General features: G+C 42.4%; 1 protein-coding gene across 1 annotated transcript in view; it reads left to right on the top strand.

Annotated features, from left to right (window-relative positions):
• INTU (inturned planar cell polarity protein) overlaps positions 1 to 21637 on the top strand; it is a 61283-nt gene that overhangs the window by 17323 nt on the left and 22323 nt on the right. The window contains exons 3-6 of the mRNA XM_036240692.1: positions 3583 to 3668; positions 11071 to 11277; positions 16784 to 16902; positions 19548 to 19637. Coding sequence (XP_036096585.1) covers positions 3583 to 3668; positions 11071 to 11277; positions 16784 to 16902; positions 19548 to 19637 — 502 coding nt within the window. The remainder of the gene's footprint in view (positions 1 to 3582; positions 3669 to 11070; positions 11278 to 16783; positions 16903 to 19547; positions 19638 to 21637) is intronic.

Genomic DNA, 21637 nt, shown 5'->3' with positions numbered 1-21637 from the left:
CATTTGGGACAGTATCCAATAAAGTGTGTATTTAAAGGAGCAAGCTTCAAGTGGTGTCACCATTTAGGTGTTCTGATCATCTTAAGGGACAATGGAAATCATGGATAGAATGGTATAGAAATGGCTTTGTTTTGCATCAGTACTCTGATACTGTTCATTGTCCCTTTTTAAAAAAAATCACTACAGCTATAAATTATTTGATATAGTACAATTATTTAATCTCCTGTTTTAAAAAATGGGGTATATGTTGTTTTTTCTCCCCCAGGTTGAACTGAAGTTGGAAGTTTGTTTTAGTCTGCAAATTCTTACTTTTTTGTTTTGATTCTCACCCAAGGACATTTTTCGATATTTTGTTCAGATAGAATGAGAGGGAGAGAGAGAGAGAAACATCGACGTGAAAGTGACACATCGGGTGGTTGCCACCCACACGACCCAACCAGGGCTGGGGACAAACTGCAACCAAGGTACGTGCCCTCAGCGGGAACTGAACCCGGGTCTCTCTGGACCGCAGGCCAATGCTCTAACCGCTGAGCCAAACCGGCCAGGGCTGCAAATTCTTACTTTCAAGAAGATACCAGGTTGCTCAAAGTGTGGCAGTAGTTGACCATCACAGTGACTCAATGCCCACACCTGCAGAGCTGTGAACTGAATAGCACTAAACCTAGTGCAGGTCATTAAAAGCCATCATGGTGATGACCTAAGAAATTCCACCTGCTGACTCTGCACCCAACCCCTTCCCCATGAGATAGAGGGTTAAGGAGAGCGAGGAAGGAAGGCAGAGAGGGGCCAGGGACGAATAGCAGTAGCTAAAGGAACTGTATTTCTACCTGTTCCCCAAACCTCATTCCCAGGGCGACAAGAATAGGGCCAGATGACACCTAAACACATACCTGTAGTGAGTTGCATTAAAGGGAGAGGAACTTTGACCTTAGGGAATGTGATTCTTCTATAAAGAACAATTATTAACAGTAAGATATTGAGGGAGGACTGCTGGTCAAGATGAAGGGTAGGTAAACGCGGTATCGCGTTCTCCCACAACCACATCAAAGTTACAACTAAACTACAGAACAACCATCATTCAAAACCGCCTGACACCGAGCTGAATGGCAGTCCTACAACTGCGACATTAGAGCAGCTGCCACACGGAGACTGGTAGGAGGGTGGAGGGGTCAGGCTGGTCCCACACCCACGTGTGGGGATAAAAATCAGGGGGACACCTCGGCTGGGAGGGTCCTCCTTGAGGACTGAGGGTTCCCCGTCTCACACCTGGAGCCCCGCTCAGGGTTCCAGTGCCAGGAAGAGAATCCCCATCACTTCTGGCTGGAAAACCAGCAGAGGCTGAGGCTGCTGGAGCCCCAGACAGCTCCTCTTAAAGGGCCAGAGCATGGACTTACTGAGACTCACTCCCTCTGGGCTCCCGTGTTGGGGAGGCAGCTCGAAAGGCACCAGAGACATACGGGGAAGAACTGCGCTGTTTGGCATTGGAGGGAGGGCTGGAGAGGGGGCTTTCTCCTGGATAGACTTGCTGTCAGAAGCCTTTGTTCCTTTGGTGAGCCCTTCCCTGGGGTGGCAGACAGCCCCCATATCTGGAACTTGAGCAACCTGGCTCACACTGGTTGCCCCGCCCTGGTGATTCCCTGAGGCCCTGCCCCACCCAACTCTCAGGCCCACCCAAGCTGTTGCCAGTTGCTTAACCATAGGATTGGCTTGTCTTGGATCCTGCTTCAGGTTTTCCTAAATTCTTTCAAACAAGCAGCATCTGGTCTCAGCTAACCCCATACCTCTTGTTAAGTAGTACACAGAAACAAACACAGGGAGGCAGCTAAAATGAGGAGACCAAGAAACAGGTCCCAAAGGAAGGAACAGAACAAAACCCCAAGAAAAGAACTAAGCAAAATGGAGATAAGCAACCTAACAGATGCTGAATTCAAAATACTGCTTATAAGGTTGCTCAATGAACTTAGTGAGAACCTCAGTGAACTTAGTGAGGACCTCAAGAGCATAAAAAAGGACCAGTCAGAAATGATGGATGCACAGTCAGAAATGAAGGAGGCATTATCGGAAATAAAGAATAATTTATACAGATTCAGTAGTAGACTATGTAAATCCAAGAAGCAGACCATCGATTTGGAATATAAGGAAGCAAAAAATGCCCAATCAGAACAGCAAAAAGAAAAAAGAATCCAAAAAAAGATAACCCAGAATGCAGACTTTCAGTGCCTTGGACTGCAAGATGTACAAAACATGGGAGACCGCCCTGGCCGGTTTGGCTCAGCGGTTGGAGCGTCCGCCTGCGGTCCGGAGAGACCCGGGTTCGGTTCCCGCTAAGGGCGTGTACCTCGGTTGCAGTTTGTCCCCGGCCCTGGTTGGTTGTGCGGGTGGCAACCGCTCGATGTGTCCCTTTCACATCGATGTTTTCCTCTCTCTCTCTTCCTCTCTCTCCCTCCTACTCTGTGCAAAAAATGGAAAAATGTCCTTGGATGAGGATTAAAAACAAAAAACAAAAAACAAAAAAAAAAACATGGGAGACCGATGAAGAATTGTCTGTCAACACTTTTATCTATACACCTGTTTATTATCCATCTTCCCCAAAGAGTATCAAGCTCTATGTAGAGATATTTTTCTGTTTAATTCAATTCTCTATCTGCAGTGCCTGGCACACAGTTGGTGCTCAATATTTGTTGGATTAATTACTGAATAGATGAGTATGATTATTTGATCAGTTTCATAATGATATATTTAAATATGATGAGAAATAACCTTGTCATGTATATATTTTTATGACTATGGCTTACCGATATTTTGATATTACCTTTATGTGTGTTGTGAAAGTAAATGTCCATTTTAAGACTGAACTTTATGAAAGCCCCCAGATTTAAAAGCATACACTTTTAAAGAAAAGTCATGGCAAAGGAGGTTTTTACCAAAACATGCTATGGGTTTGATATGGTGGGGCCTTTGCAACAACGAGCTATGTGTAGACACAGATCAATAAGTGAATGCCATAGCGTATTGAGTTATGATGTACCACATGGATTCAATTAAAATTTCCACTGAATTTTTTTTACTGTGGGTATAAGTGGTTATATTCAGTTTTGTTAAGTGCAGTACTTGGTTTATGCTACAAGTTTTCCATTTGTCTTTGGATTTGCATAATTCTCCCAATTGTATCAAAAAATGGGAGTATTCTTCCTGGCCGCAGGCTTGATCCCCATTGGGTGTGTGTGTGTGTGTGTGTGTGTGTGTGTGTGTGCAGGAGGCAGCCAATTAATATCTCTCTCTCTCTCATTGATGTCCCCCCCCCCCTTCCCCTCTCTAAAAAAAAAATCAATAAAAAAAATTTTTTTTAATGAAAATGTTCATCTCTAAATATCCATAGGCTGTATTCAGTTGTGGACGTTAGGCTGCAGTATAGTTTAAGAGTGGAGTGGGGGATTAGCTCCGCCACCAATGAGCTTTCTGACCTTGGACAAACCCCTGAATGTCTGGACCAGAATAGGTGCTTTTCAGTGTTTCAGTTCTAGGTCTTTCAGGGTTTTGGATATTTGCACAACTACCTTTTATTGTCATTCTTTTTTCCAGGTGATGTCCTTGTTGCTGTGAATGATGTTGATGTGACCTCTGAGAACATAGAGAGGGTTCTGTCCTGCATTCCTGGGCCTATGCAGGTACGGGCATTCTTTTTCTGGGTCTCATGATGAACTACATTAAATAAGTGCATCTTGTGCTATTTTCTTTCTTTTTCTTTCTTTTTGAGATTCTAGAAATTATCATGTGTAATGATGGGGAATTCTACTTACATACTTGGATATTTAAAACATCTTAGATCTTGCCCTGGCCGGTTTGGCTCAGCGGTTAGAGTGTTGACCTGCGGTCCTGAGAGACCCGGGTTCGGTTCCCGCTAAGGGCGCGTACCTCGGTTGCAGTTTGTCCCTGGCCCTGGTCGGTCATGTGGGTGGCAGCCACTCGATGTGTTCCTTTCACATCGATGTTTCTCTCTCTCTCTCTGTTCCTCTCTCTCCCTCCCACTCTACCTGAACAAAAAAATGGGAAAATGTCCTCAGGTGAGGATAAAAAAATAAAACATCTTAGATCTTGTTAAACATTTTTAGCTTTTGGAGATTGTTCTTAAAAGAGAGAACAGGGTCTACAAATAAAGCTCACCCTAATAAAGCAGGAACAAGAATAATAATAAAAACATACATAATGACCAACTTACCCTTATAACTGTCCTGTGTGCTGGTGAAAACCCAGTTCCTGGAAGAGTCATCCTAAACGGTCATGGGACTTTCTGTTCTCTGACTTATTACAATTGTTGCTCTCAAGTCTTTTATGTGGTTTTACTTATTTTTTAAGCCATACTATTTTCTTGTGTGTGTGTGTGTGTGTGTGTTTCTGTTATCTAGTTTAGCCTTATTCCTGAGCTTTTGTTTAGCTATTTGAATTACTGTCCACTCCTTGTAGGTAAAAAAAAAACCAACTCCTGTAGTAAGATGTTTTGACAGTTTTGTATCAGAGATGACATTTCCAGGTCATTGGATGAACTTGGAAAGTGCTCTGCCTCCTATTTATGAATGTGCTGCTCTTGTTAGCATAGGAATTTGATTTCTCTCCCTTGAGGGCTCTGGAGGGTGATGTGCTTCAGAGAGGCTAGAGACGCCGTGGTCAGAGAGGCCAGGGACGCCGTGGTCAGAGAGGCCAGCGACGCCGTGGTCAGAGAGGCCAGCGATGCCGTGGTCAGAGAGGCCAGCGACGCCGTGGTCAGAGAGGCCAGTGACGCCGGGGGCAAAGAGAGGATGCTGGTGTCTGGGGATTGATCAGGATGAACAGAATCCCTGCAGAATCAGAGTCCTATCCACACTGGACTTGAGATTCTGACATAATAGGACCCATGGTGAAATTTCTTCTTTTCTAAGAAATAAGATTTATCTATGCTCGCTGCCTCTCTTAAAACTAACTCCCTCCCCACATCCTTTCCCTGAATGTAGCTGTCTTTGAAAATGGAAGTGCTAGAAGTTTAGCAGATTTGCATTTTAGGATTGTATCTCTCTGGATAGGACTGAAGGTTGGCAAACCAGGTGGTCAGCTTTAGAGTAGTCCAGAAGGGAGGTGATTAAGGCCTGAGGCAAGGCATTGGCTGGGGATGTGGAAGAGGAGGAGATTAGATTTAAGACATGTGAGAAGCATGTCTGGCTGATGTGGCTCAGTGGTTGGGCGTCGACCCATGCACCAAGAGGTCGTTGGTTTGATTCCCGGACAGGGCACATGCCCAGGTTGTGGGCCCGATCCCCAGTGGGGGGCATGCAGGAGGTGGCCAGTTGATGTTCTCTCTCATTGATGTTTCTATCTTCAGTCCCTTTCACTTCCTCTCTCTCTAAAATCAATAAATGAAAAAAACAAAATAAAACAAAACAAAAAGACATGTGAGAAGCGAAGGAGACAGTACTTCCTGCAGGACAGAGAGGAGTAAAGATGCCTTCCAGGTTTGGTCTTGAGTAATTCAATGCGATTGCCCCAAAGAGAAGAGGATCAAGGAGAGAGAATTCGCATGTTAAATGAGGTAGGTTGGAGACAGAAGTAGATAATTAAACAACAAAATTCTGGAAGTGAGGTGTTATAGAGAACATGTCCTTAGACCTGAGGAGAGGCATGTCCTCTCTTGAACTGGGAGAGAAGGAGGGAAAAGCATGGGCACATTGCACACAGCAGAAACCGTTCTGAGTGAGATAGGACATGAGGAACCACGCAACTTGTCATAGGTTAATGTCCATGGAAGAACAACAGAAAACCCTCTTTAGGAGAACTTCATAAACACTATCTTATATTAGATGTTTCTTTCTTTTCTTTTTATCCTCACTCGAGGATATTTTTCAATTGATTTTCAGATAGAGCGGAAAGAGGGGATGGAGAGGGAGAACATCAATGTGAGAGAGACACATAGAGTGGTTGCCTCCCGCACGATCCACACCGGGGCTGGGGATCGAACCTGAGACCCTTTGGTCCGCAGGCCAACTCTCCAACTGCTGAGCCAAACTGGCCAGGGCTTAGATGTTTCTTAATAAAAGGTTTTTCCTGTAAAACTCATAATATTCTGATTTTTACATTTATCAACCCCCCTTTTAAAAGTAGCACTTAACTTTTAATTTGATTTTCTGTCTCACCTTTTATTATTTTATTAAGGCAACCAGATTTCCTGACATTTATAGTTACTTAACATGTACGCTTTTTCAGAATATCTTGCTAAAGTGTAATTATCTTGGAATTATAGAGCCAACTTGACTTAAATCAGAAAAATGCTGGCTACAATAGTTCCTTACAGGATTTTAATGGATGGTGCTTTGGTGTGTGTGTTGGCTTGAGTTTTTGTCATGGTGAGGAGAGAAGGTCCTTGTACCACAGAAACGAAGCACTGTTGTTTGCCAAGCATAACATTACAGCTGGTTTTCAAGCATCTTGTTCTTCATGAAGCATAGCAAACGGTCTTACATTTTAGGTTGCTGTTGCTGCTTAAAGTAAAATTGGAGAATTGTTATTTTAAGTCTACCAAGTCATTTCCTTCAGTCATTTCTGGGGAATCACCCCCTGTCTTTGGACCTCTCTGCCCACCAGAGTCAGCTGGAGACGCTGTTCCGTGCTGAGGCACGCACTCTCTGAGGACCCGTCTTCCTCCCTGCTCACTGCTGGTCTGACAGCTCCCGTAGACGCTCCAGCCGACCTGGCCTGGCCCTAGGAAGTCACTCATCTCCTCCCTATAACCAGGTTCCTCCCCTCCCTGCCACTCCTGCCCCAAGACCAGCATCCAAGAACACTTTTCTAAGCTCCCATTACAAAGTCTGCGGATTTCCCCAAATTCCAGATTTCTTATATTTCTAAGCAATGCCATCAAAGGGTCCCATGAATTTTTTTCTGGATGCTCCTAAATCCTTATTCTCAGGTAAAGGACTTCCTGACCACCAAGCCTTTCACTTCACCAGATTCTTGTTCAAGGATTTTATGTTTATGCTTCATGCATACATATATTGAGCATAACCCACTAGAGCAGATGCTGCCCTCAGAAAATAGTTTTTCAGGCCATATAATGCTTAATAGGTTGCTGGTTTGAGTGAAAACCTCATACCAAGCACTGTTTTTCATATCCTTCTAAGATCATTTCTAAAACAATGTTTCTTCAACTCTTCCTCACCTTAACTGCATATTAATTTCCATCAGATACTTTTTTTTTTTTTTTTTGGTGGTACGTGCCCCTAGCGGGAACCGAACCCGGGACTCTCTGGTCTGCAGGCTGACGCTCAACCGCTGAGCCAAACTGGTCAGGGCCAGATAAATTTTGATTGTTCCCGCGTAGGATCTGTAATTTTTGTATTTTTGTTTAGTTTGCTTAATACCCCCCCAAATATACTAATTTTATACTGAGCCTTTAAAAAAAAAAAGGCTTTTATTGATTTTTTAGAGAGAGAGGAAGGGAGAAGTAGAAACATGGATGTGAGAGACATACATCAATCGGCTGCCTCCTACACACCCCCTACACGCTGCCTACTGGAGATCGAGCCCGCAACCCAGGCATGTGTCCTGAGCGGGAATGGAACGGGACCTCTCAGTCCATGGGATGATGCTCAGTCCACTGAGCCACACCACCTGGGCTACTCAGCCTTTTTTGATACAATGTTCTAATACAAAGGGCCCATTTCTCAATATCAGATTTACAGAAAACAAAAAATTTAGTAAAGGTTGTTCTTTTTCATTTGGAATGATATTGTTTTGTAAAGAAAGAGATCATCAGGTCTCAGAAAAATTTCATGAGGGACTTCTCTCCTACTCTCTGTACAGACTACTGCTCATTGTGACCGAGTTTGCCTTTATTCTGAATGTATACACAGGACTGAATTTAGACCTCAAGTCTCTTCTCTACTTGTTACTAAAATAAACTCTGAGACTTATTTTAGAAAAGATGCTTATTTAACTTAATTCACTTTAAGTAGACAGGGATAACTTAGTGTTCCTGAAATGCCACAGACAGCCACAGATTGAAAAATTGAACACAGCCAAAGTCACTCCTGGCTAACAAAAAAGAAGGCATCTAGGTATTTTTATTTTGGAAGGTTTTATTCATTGGGGAATATTTATTTTATAGTATAATACAAACAACCGTTAGATGGGCCGGTGGGATTATGAATGAATTTTTTAAAAATAATATGCTTGCCCTGGCCGGTTTTGCTCAGTAGTTAGTTCGTCAGTCCACGGACCAATCAGTTGCAGGTTCGATTGCAGTCAAGGGCACGTACCTTGGTTGCAGTTTGTCCCCAGTCCTAGTCTGGGGCCTACGGGAGGCAACCAGTCGATATGTCCCTCTCACACCGATGTTTCTCTCTTTTTCCACCTCACTCTGTCTGATGATAAAATGGGAAAATATCCTCAGGTGATATTAAAATAACTAACTAATATGCTTAACATTTTTAATAAAAATAAGTAAATATATAAAACTGATATCAAAAAAGAGTTTCTAATGTGTATTTATCATATATTTATATTTGGCCTTAAAAATGGTACCTCTTGTAATAAATTTCTAAAAATAGGGATTATTACTATATTGATAATAATTTTTAGATATTTTGTCCCCAGATGCAATTTACTGCATACAAACAGTTTGATCTGCTTTTAAATATTAACCAGATTTCCCCCCACACCCCCAGCTTTATTGAGGTATGCTTGACAAATAAAAATTGTATGTATCTGTGTTGTACAATGTGATTTTTAAAAAATTATACAATATATTAAATATACCTATGTTGACCATACATTTTTCTTGATAAGCATGAACTTATTTTTTAACTTTTAAAATTTAATCTAGCCCTGGCCAGTTTGGCGCAGCGGTTGGAGCATGGGCCTGTGGACCAGAGAGTCCCGGATTCGGTTCCCACTAGGGGCCGAAAAAAAGAAAAAAAAAAATTTTTTTTTAATTAAAATTTAATCTAATTATAAAAGAGTCATTGCATTTTAGTGTTTAAAGTTAAAATTTTATGGATTGTTACAGTTAGAATGTCCCATTTTACTCCTCTGTTTTCCGGTCAGATTTTAAACATTAGGACTACTTCGTACTTCTCTAGCTTATGATGACGTCCTTGCTGCACAAAATTAAGTATATTTAGAGCTTCTTCTAGTGAAGTGAAAGCTCCTTGCAGTCAAGATGCACACTGGGGCTTTGAAGTGAGCGCGTTCTCTCCAGCTGGCAGCGTCCGACCCGCCTCCTTCCTCAAAGAAAGGCCGCCGAGGGTGAAGCTCCTGCCAGCATCGGGGAGGAGGCCGCCCTGGACGTTCACCAGGCTGGCTGGGCACCAGGCCATCAACTGAAAACCGTCTTGACAACGCTGATACATAGTCTTCTCCGGGCCATGGTCCAAGATCCAGCACGTTGTTTCTTACTCTCCTAAGCATTTTTTTTAAAATTTGTTTTATTGTTGAGAGTATTACAAATGTCCCCCATTACCCCCCCCCCCTTTGCTCCCCTCCACCCATCTCCCGCCCTACCTTGGCCTTGGCCTGTCTATTGTGTGTGTCCATGGGCCACGACTGTCTAAGGGAAGAATATGTGAGCATCTTCTTCTGGTGTACGAGGTCGCTCTTCGTCCCGAATCTCCTCCGCCCTTCACCCCCGCCAGTCCCCTCCTCCGCCCTTCACCCCCGCCCCCTGAGTCCCCTCCTCCGCCCTTCACCCCCCCAGCCCCCTCCTCCGCCCTTCACCTCCCCCAGCCCCCTCCTCCGCCCTTCACCTCCCCCAGCCCCCTCCTCCGCCCTTCACCCCCCCAGCCCCCTCCTCCGCCCTTCACCCCCCCAGCCCCCTCCTCCGCCCTTCACCCCCGCCAGTCCCCTCCTCCGCCCTTCACCCCCGCCAGTCCCCTCCTCCGCCCTTCACCCCCGCCAGTCCCCTCCTCCGCCCTTCACCCCCCCCAGTCCCCTCCTCCGCCCTTACACCCCCCCCAGTCCCCTCCTCCGCCCTTCACCCCGCCCCGAGCCCCCTCCTCCGCCCTTCACACCCCCCCCAGTCCCCTCCTCCGCCCTTCACACCCCCCCCCCCGAGTCCCCTCCTCCGCCCTTCACCACCACCCCCGAGTCCCTTCCTCCGCCCTTCACCACCACCCCCAGTCCCTTCCTCCGCCCTTCACCACCACCCCCAGTCCCCTCCTCCGCCCTTCACACCCCCAGTCCCCTCCTCCGCCCTTCACACCCCCAGTCCCCTCCTCCGCCCTTCACCCCACCCCCAGTCCCCTCCTCCGCCCTTCACCCCACCCCCAGTCCCCTCCTCCGCCCTTCACACCCCCCCCAGTCCCCTCCTCCGCCCTTCACACCCCCCCCAGTCCCCTCCTCCGCCCTTCACCCCCCCCCCGAGTCCCCTCCTCCGCCCTTCACACCCCCCCCGAGTCCCCTCCTCCGCCCTTCACACCCCCCCGAGTCCCCTCCTCCGCCCTTCACCACCACCCCCAGTCCCTTCCTCCGCCCTTCACCACCACCCCCAGTCCCCTCCTCCGCCCTTCACACACCCCAGTCCCCTCCTCCGCCCTTCACACCACACCCCCCCTAGCCCCCCTTCCGCCCTTCACACCCCAGCCCCCCTCCTCACCACCTTTAACCCCCCCCCCCCCCCCCCCCCCCCCCCCCAGTCCCCTCCTCCGCCCTTCACCCCGCCCCGAGCCCCCTCCTCCGCCCTTCACCCCCCAGTCCCCTCCTCTGCTTTTCCCAGAGGAGTCAGTGCTTGGTAAGGTGGTGGTAGACTTTAGTACACTGTCAGATCACACTAATTTTTGTTTTTTCTGGGGCATTTCTTGTTTTTGCTGTCAATACTTACAATGCAATGATTATGTATAAACAAATGAATTTTTATACAGAGAAGTATACTTTCCTGCTCAGCAGGTATTGCTGAGTGTGTGCGGACACCGGCGGGAGCCCGGGCTGCAGACCGACACCCCTGCCTGCTGTGCGCACCTGGGTGTGCGTGCGTGTGCAGGGCCTCCTCACGAGAACTGCAGCTGACTTTCCCTTGACGGAACATCAACGCTGTCGTTTTAATTTTTAAAGGTGAAACTGACATTAGAAAATGCATATGCCGTGAAAAAGGAAACGACCCAACCAAAACAGAAAAAGGCACAGTCAAACACCGAAGGTGATTTAGTCAAACTGCTGTGGGGAGCGGAGGCTGAAGGCGTGCAGCAGGATCTGCTCGACACCCCTCATGTCGTTATGTACCTCACCCTGGAGCTGGACTCCGAGACTTCGAAGGAGGAGGTGAGTGTCTCCCAAAGTGCAGGGAAACCGGGAGGACCTAGTGTAGTCTTCCGAGTGAAGGAGAAGCACTTTCTCAGTCATTTTGTGTCCTTATGTTTTTGGTACATCTCTTCTTCTAATTGTTGTCTTCTAAATGCCAAACTCAATGAGTTCATTGGTAGAGATGAGTGAAATACTTGACTTTGTTTATGCTGTCTTTAAAAATTCTGTTTGAACTGATTTTTCCATGATATTTTTCTTACCTATTTTTGGTTGCTTGTATCATTATTATTCTTGTAGTATACTCTATTTCTGTTTTGTGTGTGCATAATTACTCTTAAAATTTTATCCTATTTGTCTTACCAGATTCTAAAGTTTAACACGATCTTTACCACTTTTTAAAAGAATTCAAGGCCTTTGGTATGCTTCACTTTCATCTTCCCCCTCTTCACCGACATGCTATTGTCGCCAATATTTTAGTGCCATCATTTTTTAATTCCACAAATTGGCATAAGTATACTATTACTACTAGTGATTATTATATTTTATACTTTATAAAAATGTATAAATTATATATTATAAAATTCATGTTTCATACATATTTTATTTTCTTTTTTAAATTTACATATATGCTGACCAATTTCTTTATTCACCATTCTTTGTTATATCTCACACTGTTCTAACTTGATCTTGTTTTTTTCTTCCTAAAACATATGTTAGGAATTTCTTTTTAGTGAATGTCTTTTCATGATAAATTGTTTTTGTTATTTATCTGTTGATGTATTTCACCTCTTTTTGAAAGGTAGCTTTAATATTCTGCCTGGCTGGTGTTGGCACAGTGGTTGAGCGTCAACCAAGAGATCACCAGTTCAATTCCCGGTCAGGGCACACGCCCGGGTTGTGGGCCCGATCCCCAGAGGGGGCCATGCAGGAGGCAGCCAATGGATGTTCTCTCTCATTGATGTTTCTGTCTCTCTCTCCCTTCCTCTCTCTCTAAAAATCAATAAAGAAAAAAAATAAAATTAAAAATAAAATTCTACATTGTCAGAATAGGCCAGTCGCTATAACAGACAACTCTCTTGTCTCAGGGGCTTAACATAATGGAAGAGTATTTCTCATTTCAATGGAACATTACTGGCTGTGTGGCTCTGTGATTCGAGCCCTTCGTCTAGTGGTTTCATTATTTCTAAGAGTTTCCCAGTCCTCTGTCGCATCTTTTACATCTAGTTGACCAATGTGAGAAGAGAGAAAACAAACCATAACACATGGCTCATTTCCGAGGCCTGGCTTAAAAGTAGCAACATCACTTCTGCTCATGTTCCAGTGCCCAGAACTGGTTATATGGTCTCTCCTGGTGCAAGGAGGTCATAAATGTAGACTTTCTGTGTGGCCAGGAAGAAGATGGGGTCAAGATATAGTATTGCTTATGCTGACTGGGTAGGAAGTGATTTTCTCTTAATCTGTTTGAAGATAGTGTTCCCTTGTCTTCTGACTTCCATAATTGCTTTTAAGAAGTCTGTCGCCCAGCTGGTGTGGCTCAGTGGTTGAGCATCAACCCGTGCACCAAGAGGCCACCGGGTTAATTCCTAGTCAGGGCATATGCCCATGTTGTGGGCCCACTCCCCAGTGGGGGGCTTGCAGGAGGTGGCCAGTCAATGTTCTCTCTCATCGATGTCTCTCTGTTTCCCCCTTTCTCTCTAAAATCAATAAAGAAAAATTATTTAAAAAAAAAAGTCTATTGTCAGTCATTTCTCTCTAAGGAATGCCTTCTATTTTCTTTGTTCAGTTTCTTGCTTCTGCTATGTACATACTGTTTTTTAACCTCTCCACTGTGTTTTCTGTTTAAACAGTCTGAAGAATGTTTAGCTGTTATGCATATAGGTCTGCAGTGCTGTTCCTGGTAGTCTTTTGTTGCTTGGTCATCTTAATGATTCTATAATTTATTTCTCTAAGCATTTCATACAGTTTTTCTCTGTTCTGAATCTGCCCATCCCAATATTGCTACGTCCTGAGAGGACTCTGACTTGTGATGACTTGCCAAGGAGGTTACTGGCTAAACCTACTGCTTGATTTTTTTTTTAAATCCTCACCCAAGCATATTTTCCCATTGACTTTTACATAGAGTGGGAGGGAGTGAGGGGGAGAGAGAGAGAGAGAGAGAGAGAGAAACGTCAATGTGAGAGAGACACATCGATTGGTTGCCTCCTGCACAACCCCAACCAGGGCCTGTGATCGAACTGCAACCGACATATATGCCCTTGACCAGAACTGAACCCGCAACTCTTCTATCAGCGGGCTGATGCTCTGACCACTGAGCAAACTGACCAGGGCCTACTGCTTGATTTTATGTTTGAGAGTCCTGTGGTTCCAAAGTGTAATTTGTTCCCCCTGAGAGAATTTGCTGCTTCTGCCTCTGCCTTTGACCTTGGACACTTCAGCCTTACTCAAGCATCTATCTGGGTTTAACCCGCTGGTCTTGGGCTTAGCTCACCTGCTGAGCCACTGGCCCAGAGCTCCCTGCCTCTGTCTTTCTGCCCACCACTCACCACTCCCAGCCGAGGCCCCAGCTTGCTCTGCAGTGGTGAGGAAGGGTTGTGGACTGGTATGCAGAGGATGTCCTTGGAAACCTCAGTACTTCTCACATATGCAGCAGTTAAACAAGCATGTTTTGGCCGTGGATCTAGTTTTACAGCACAAGAGTCTCAGAGCATCTGGTTTACCATAAAGCTTGGCGCAGACGTGGGATCTAAACAGTGTTTACCTAATTTACATTTCTTTGTGTTTGAAATCCTTGCAGTCTGTATTCTCCATGCCAAAGCCATTTTATCCAAGGGGTGTATTTCCTTGATTGATGTTCTTTGTATATCAAAATGTCGTCACTAAATGAAATGGAAAAGAAGGCATTTACTCATGTATATTTTTTATTATTTTCTATGTTCTGAAATGCCTAGAGACCTAGCGTTAACAATTCTAATTTCTTGCATGTATGATTAATCGTTTATATCTTTAAAACAAATGAGAAACTTAACCATTTATTATATAAAACACAACAAATCTCTGGGGTGGTAGCGCCCTGGCTCTGCATAGGTTGTCTTAGAGGAGGGTACCGCTGAGGCCTTTTGTCATCCTTGCCTTTCTTTCCATGGGAAAGTGTGTAGATGTTTCTCAGACGAACAGGTTTCTGTCTGTGCACAGCCCTGGATCAAAACTGTGATCAGGAGGGGCTTTTATTCTCACTGAACAGAGTGGAAGCTGCAGCAAATGCGCTGCTCATGTGCTTACAATACAGCCAATTAAATCGGTTAGGAGCTGCGGAGCTCGCCAGGCCGTTAATAATAAGGCTCCCCGGGCTGGTTGCTACAGCGCTTGGAACAAAGGTTTTCTTAAAGGACCGTTTCTCGCTGATATGACTTACTTTGACTTACTTTTTTTTTTTTTTTATCCTCACACGAGGACATTTTTCCATTTTTTTGTACAGATAGAGTGGGAGGGAGAGAGAGGAAGAGAGAGAGAGGGAAACATTGATGTGAAAGGGACACATCGAGTGGCTGCCACCCGCACGACCAACCAGGGCCGGGGACAAACCGCAACCGAGGTACGTGCCCTTAGCGGGAACTGAACCCGGGTCTCTCCGGACCGCAGGCTGATGCTCCAACCGCTGAGCCAAACCGGCCAGGGCCTGATATGACTTACTTTACAACACAATGTCATAGGGTCATTTTGTTTTCTTGTGAGTTACATATTTAAGAAAAGCTTGTTTTCTTCGAATTACATGATTTGGAAATTTTACCAAACAACTCAAAGGAACTATGGTTAGTTGTTTAAAGTGGTGTTATTTACTAACAAATTTTTTTTTTATTTACTAACAAAATTTATTTACTAACAAAATTTGTGCCCTGGCCGGTTTGGCTCAGCGGTTAGAGTGTTGGCCTGTGGTTCAGAAAGACCCAGGTTCAGTTCCCATTAAGGGCATGTACCACGGTTGCAGTTTGTCCCCGGCCCTGGTTGGGTCGTACGGGTGGCAACCACTTGATGTGTCTTTTTCACATCGATGTTTCTCTCTCTCTCTCTCTCTCTCTCTCTCTCTCTCCCTCCCTCCCTCCCTCCCTTCCTCCCACTCTATCTGAACAAAAAATGGGAAAATGTCCTCGGGTGAAGATAAAACAAAACAAAAACAAAATTTGTTATTTACTAACAAAATTTTAAACATGTAAGTAGACATAACAGATCTTAACTGATGCTTGACTTAATTTCTAGAGATAAAGTGTTTAACTGTTTTTACACTAGAAAAATTGCAAGATGTGAGTTGTTAGGCAGTGTATTTGGCCAACACATTCCATAGCAATTTACATATATTGAATGTGCTTGTTAGTAAGTATAAAAAGCAGATGTGTACAGTTCGTCATTATTTATATTTGCCTTAATGTAAAAGTTGCCAAGACATACACACCATGTCACAATTTCTTATATAAAGAGACCAAAGCAAGGTGCAGAACCGTCTTAGAGAGGTAGAGAGCCAAGGAAAAGAACTGATAATGTTTTAGGAGGATGGGCTTTCAATAGTGGCTGTATTTACATTTATGTATATTGCCATTAAATAGTATTAGTGCAAGCTACTCTGAATTCTCCAAGGTTTTTCTCTGGAAATTTTTATTTTGCCTGCTATTTATTTGCCTTGTAAGAAAAGTGGCATGATGCCTTAACAGCGAAAAAGTGAGGTCCAGAATGAGTTATCCCTTTGTGTGGAAGTTCACATCCTGAATTTGAAATATGGTATTTTGTTAAAACTGCATGTTCCTGGAAACAGGCTCTTCTTGGAAATGGAAAAGTAGTAAGCATTTTGAGAATTAATCTTACAGATCTAGCATTTTCCACAATTTAAAATGTGCTGTCTTTTAAAGATTTCATTCAGATTAATTTGTGGTGGGAAAACCCTTTCAAGTCTCAGACAGGTACAATTTCATATTATCATGATGCTTCTTTCTTCCTATCTGCAGTACTCGAACTTTTTCATTTTAGTGTTTTGTTGGGTTTAAATAAAGATGTAATAATTTAACAAATTCACCAAAAATGACAAAGATTATCTTTTTAAAGTCAGTATGAAAGTAATTAAATTTAAAGACTCCTAAAAGTTACATGTAATATCTGTGGAGATATTAACTACAGGAGGTAAAAATATCTATAGAATGAAATATAGTAAAATATTAGTATTAGAATTTATTATAAAGTAGATTAAAGTTTAAAAAATTGTTTGAAATTATTCCAACTAATTAGTGTCCTACTCAGTACATATTTTGATATTATGACTAATTTTGACAGTCTCTAACTGATTTTCGAATGTGTTGAATTCCAGGCATATTTTTCTTCTTATGTTTCAATGAAACGCCCACTGAAGCTGGAAAGGATTCTTTTGTTGTTGTTGTTCTTTTCTTAATACAAAATCTGAACTTTCCATGACAAAAAAAATAAACGGTTGGAAAATTTGGGGAATGTGATCATTTTGTTTTGTTTTGTTTTCTTTTAACAGCAGGAAATTCTTTATCATTATCCAGTATCCGATGCATCTCAGAAACTTAAAAGTGTGAGAGGGATATTTCTCACACTGTGTGACATGCTGGAAAATGTAACTGGGACACAAGTCACTAGGTAATAATTGATTTTTATTTAGCTTTAATTCTTTTTATTTCAAGTTCTTCACCTTGATTCTGACAAAATGCTAAGAGAAGTATCCAGTATACAAATATATTTGTATCTGTAATGTATCTGCAGATACTTTGTTTCTCACCTAAGTTATTTCTACCGGTCATCTTTTAAAGGGTAGGTTCTCAGTATGGCTGTAGATCTGGCTATTTTGGCACACTTTATTTATTTATTTTATTACTTTTGTTGTTGTTAATCCTCACCTGAGGATATTTTTCCATTGATTTTTAGAAAGGAGGGAGGGAGGGAGAGAGAGAAAAGCATTGATGTGAGAGAGACACATTGATTGGTTGCCTCCCTCACATGCCCCAGCTCAAACCCACAACCCAGGTACGTGCCCTTGATCGGAAATCAAACCCATGGCCCTTAGATGAGTGGACCGACACTCTAACAACTGAGCCACACTAGCCCGGGGTTGGCACACAAAGTTGGACCAATGACCTATCCTTTAGAATTTGTTTCATGAAGGTGATATCTCGTAAGCATGGCATTATGATGAGTCTTGGCTGTTTCATGTTTTTATCTTGATTGTTAATTTCCTGGGTGGGTAATGCCTTTGTGGTGGGTAAGAAGGACTAAGTGCTTATTTTTTCCATGGTTCTTACAACAATGATAGAAAAATACAGAATACACCTCAGGAGGCATATTTAGAATGCAGTATCATCTTTGCAAGTTTTTCCAGTGAGATAGGCAAGACTGATGTTAAAAAAAAAATTGGGAAAAATAAAATACATCACATAGGCCATTATAAAGCAAAATATCCCATTCCACATTGGCTTATCCAGCCCTGACTTTGAAATGCCATGATTAACTTATAGGAAGAGGGGCTCTAAGCTTTTAAGTTTTGTTTTGGGGTTGATTTTTTCATAAAATAAATTTATGAAATATAACTCATTTTCTTCTTTAATATTTCAACAATCTTTAACTTTACTAAAAACGGTTTATCTCAAATTTTAAGAGCCCTAAAATACTGATAAAATGTCAGCTTGGATTTTCTAGGCTTTAACTTTTCTTTTTCCATCTTCTGGTAAAAAGGACATCTCTGTGGTGTTAAAAGAAGTAGTATCTGCAAGACAACAGGAAGAAAACTTGTTGTTCTAAATAAAAGTCATTTTTCAGCTGTGGGACCCTTAATATAGTGTGTATATAGAAAATATTGGTTTATTTCCGAGACACTAGTAACTGAGGTTCCATGTAGTGTATGCGTTTGCAATCATAAAGTCATGCTGCAAGCCTCCTTTGATTTTTTAAACAGCCTTATTGAGATACAGTTTGTATCATACGATTCAGTGGTTTTGTATATTCTCAGATATGTGCAACCATCCAGAGTCAACTTTAGAACATTTTGATCACCTCAGAAAGAAACCCTGCATCCTTTAGCCGTCAGCCCACCTGCCCCACCCCAGACCCTAGACAACCACTCGTCTACATTCTGTCTCTGTGCGTTTCCCTGTTCTAGACACTGTGTGTGAATGAAATCATAATGTGTGGGCATTTGTCACTTAACTTCTCTCAGCATATGTTTTCAAGGTTCAGGGTTCTTTTCTAATTGTATTAGGACGAAAATTCAATTTAAATTCTCCATGTGGGTTTGTTTTTAAATAGAGGCAGAAAAACCTTTTTTGTGAAACAAGTATGAAAATTGTTATTTCAGGGATTCTTTAGCGATGTGCGCATTTTTTATTGCACATGCCTTTTTAAAACTATAGTAATATTAATGTCTGTTAGAATTTAATATCTGTCTAAATGTAGATGCATTTTTAAACTTTAAGCCAAAAGTAATATCCTTTTTGAAACAAAAATCTATTTAGCATTTCATATTTAAAATCCCACATATCTACTGCAGTATAGAAGGTACACTATATCTGAAGGACTAAAAAGATAAAGACTGAGGTGTGTATTTTCATTTAAAGAAGGAAAATACTAAATCTATTTTAATTTTATTTTTGTACATACCCACCCTATAAAAAGGACTCATGTTTTCTATTTTCATAGTTCATTATACTCTCTCTTTTGTTTTCCACCGTCACTGAAGTATACGTGAAGTCCAATAAACCGCACATATGTGAACTGGACAATATAATTGGTGTTGACATAGGTCTAGATACTAAAACCATCACTGCGATGAATGTATCTATCACTCTAAAAGTTTCCTTGAGGAACATGTTTAAATCTGACTTATATTTTGGTTATTTATCTGTGTATCTGTGCCCCATACTGAATTATTATCTTGTAAGTTGGGACCATGTCTTCTGTTGTAGTCTCTTTTAGTAAAGCCTGTTAATGTGCTGGCAGTCAGACAAGATTTAGTAAATGAACACACTGGGAAGGAAGCATTCTTTTGGAAAAAAAATTGTATAGTCAGCGTTAGCAAAAAACTTCTTTTTTTTTTTAATGGAGTTTAAAGAACTATTTCAGAATATGTTTTTGTTGTCACACAATTTCCTGTCTTTTCCGCGCGGCAGTTAGGGATGTGCCGAGAACTGTGCTTGTTAAGCCCGCGGCTCTTGAATCACCCCACATGCAGCCTTTCCTGAACGACTGTTCACAGTTTTCTAACACTGACGATATCTAACTTTATTCTTTCTCAGCTCATCCCTTCTTTTAAATGGGAAACAAATTCACGTGGCTTATTGGAAAGAATCCGACAAGTTGTTGCTAATCGGCCTGCCTGCTAAAGAGTAAGTTGAGATTTTTTTTTACCTTAAAATAATCTCTCGAATACTGCTAACAAAGTCTGTTTCATTAAAATCACTCCATTTCTGTCTGAAGGCAAACTCCGTAAGCTGCTTTACAGTTGAAAGGTCTGTTGTGCTAGTACAATAGCTGTGTGTTCCTGTGATATGAGTAGTGCAGAAAGGGCAGGAGGGCCCATTGGACCGATTGGTAAGGGTGGGGCTGTCACACTGTCCTCTGCGACATGGCCCATAGAGATGAGCTTGTCCTCTGGTCAAACTTTGGACAATACCATGATTCAGATTTTGCATGTTTACAGTTGTTGACTGTTGAGATTTTGGAGAATTATGGTCAGCAGAAAGGTGTTTTGCCCTGATCTTGAGTACCTTTGGCAAAATAAGGAATATTTACCCTAAAGTGACTTCTCTGATGGTATGTCTTATAAGTTCATCATGGTCTCCTTCTTAACTTGTTTGCAAGTATTTTTAAATATATTTTATTTTAATAGTTGGAGGTAAGAGCAGGATTGATATTGACAGTGAGCTGACCATGTACCTAGAGACTGCATTAGGTACTTCACATTCACTGATCTCCTCTAATCTTCAAAATCAGCTCCCAATGGACTTAACGATTTCTGGTCACATTTTACCAATGAGGAGCGTAAAACAAAGAGGTTTAAATAACTTGCCAAAGGTCACATAATCAGCAAGAGGCAGAATTGGAAATTGAACAAGAGTCTGTCTGAGTTCTTAGTATTACATCGCTTCCCTAATGTCTGAGCACATGAAAGCTGAAGAAATGTAGGAATATGGAGAACAGCCCCACAGTGATGGGTTTCACTACTGGTAGACTACACTATGTCCCTGTTCAATGATTTGTAACACTTGTAATTTAGGGACTTGCCTACTTTAGGCAGCAATTGGTCAATTTCTTTCTTTTTTATTTTATTTTTTAATATGTTTATTGATTTTTTAGAGAGAGAGACATCCATGTGAGAGAGATACACGGATTGGCTGCCTCCAGCATGCCCCCTACTGGGGATTGAGCCCACAACCCAGGCCTGTGCCCTGACCAAGAATCAAACTAGAACCTCTCAGTCCATGGGACGAGGCTCAATCCACTGAGCCATACCAGCCAGGCATAACTGGTCAGTTTCTATGAAACTATGCACTTTAGTTTTCCCTGCTGGTCCATAGAACCCTCATATATTGTCTAACAATTAGTCAATTATAAAATAAATACTATAGTATGTGACTGACACAACTTTAGAGAATACCTACCAGTTTGGACAAATTTTCTTTTGGTGTTTTGCCTTAAACCCCAAAAATGTATTATCCAGTCAATCTGAACTCATGAATATGACTATTTTCTAATTACTAATTCCTAATGACTTTGTTAATCAGATTTCTTTCATTATGTAACAGTGCATTAGTTTTCTATTCCTGCGTAACTAATTACCCCAAAATTTACAGCCTGAAAACAGTAAACATTTATTTATTATCTCATAGGTATTTTTTGTAGGTGAGGAATCCATGAGCAACTTAGCTGGCTGGTTCTGGCTCAGGCTGTCTCGAGGCTGCAGTCAAAATGTGGGCCAGGAATTTAGTCAGAAGATGGCTCACACACATGGCTGCTGTCACACACATGCCACATGGACCTCTCCATCGAACTGCTTGAGCATCCTCACACATGTCCACAGGCTTATCGCAAAGCAAGATCCAAAATAGAGAAAGGGAGAAGCTGCAAGACCTTTTATGACTTAGTCTCAGAATAGATACACTATCATTTCCACTAAGGGAATGTTAAGGGAGTTACCTAGTCCAGCCCACACTCAAGAGAAGAAATTAAGCTCCATCTTTTGAGGGGAAGAGTATCAAACAATTTAGGGACATGTTTTAACACCACAAACAGGAACTCCAAAGTAGGCTACAGTGAAAAATATCAAAAGGATTATGTTTTAAAGGTGACTTTAGTTTTCAACAGAGATATGATCTATCATAAATGT

Source organism: Molossus molossus, unplaced genomic scaffold (assembly GCF_014108415.1).
Source record: "Molossus molossus isolate mMolMol1 unplaced genomic scaffold, mMolMol1.p scaffold_m16_p_4, whole genome shotgun sequence".
Classification (NCBI taxonomy): Eukaryota; Metazoa; Chordata; class Mammalia; order Chiroptera; family Molossidae; genus Molossus; species Molossus molossus.
This window is presented reverse-complemented; position numbering and strand designations above follow the sequence as displayed.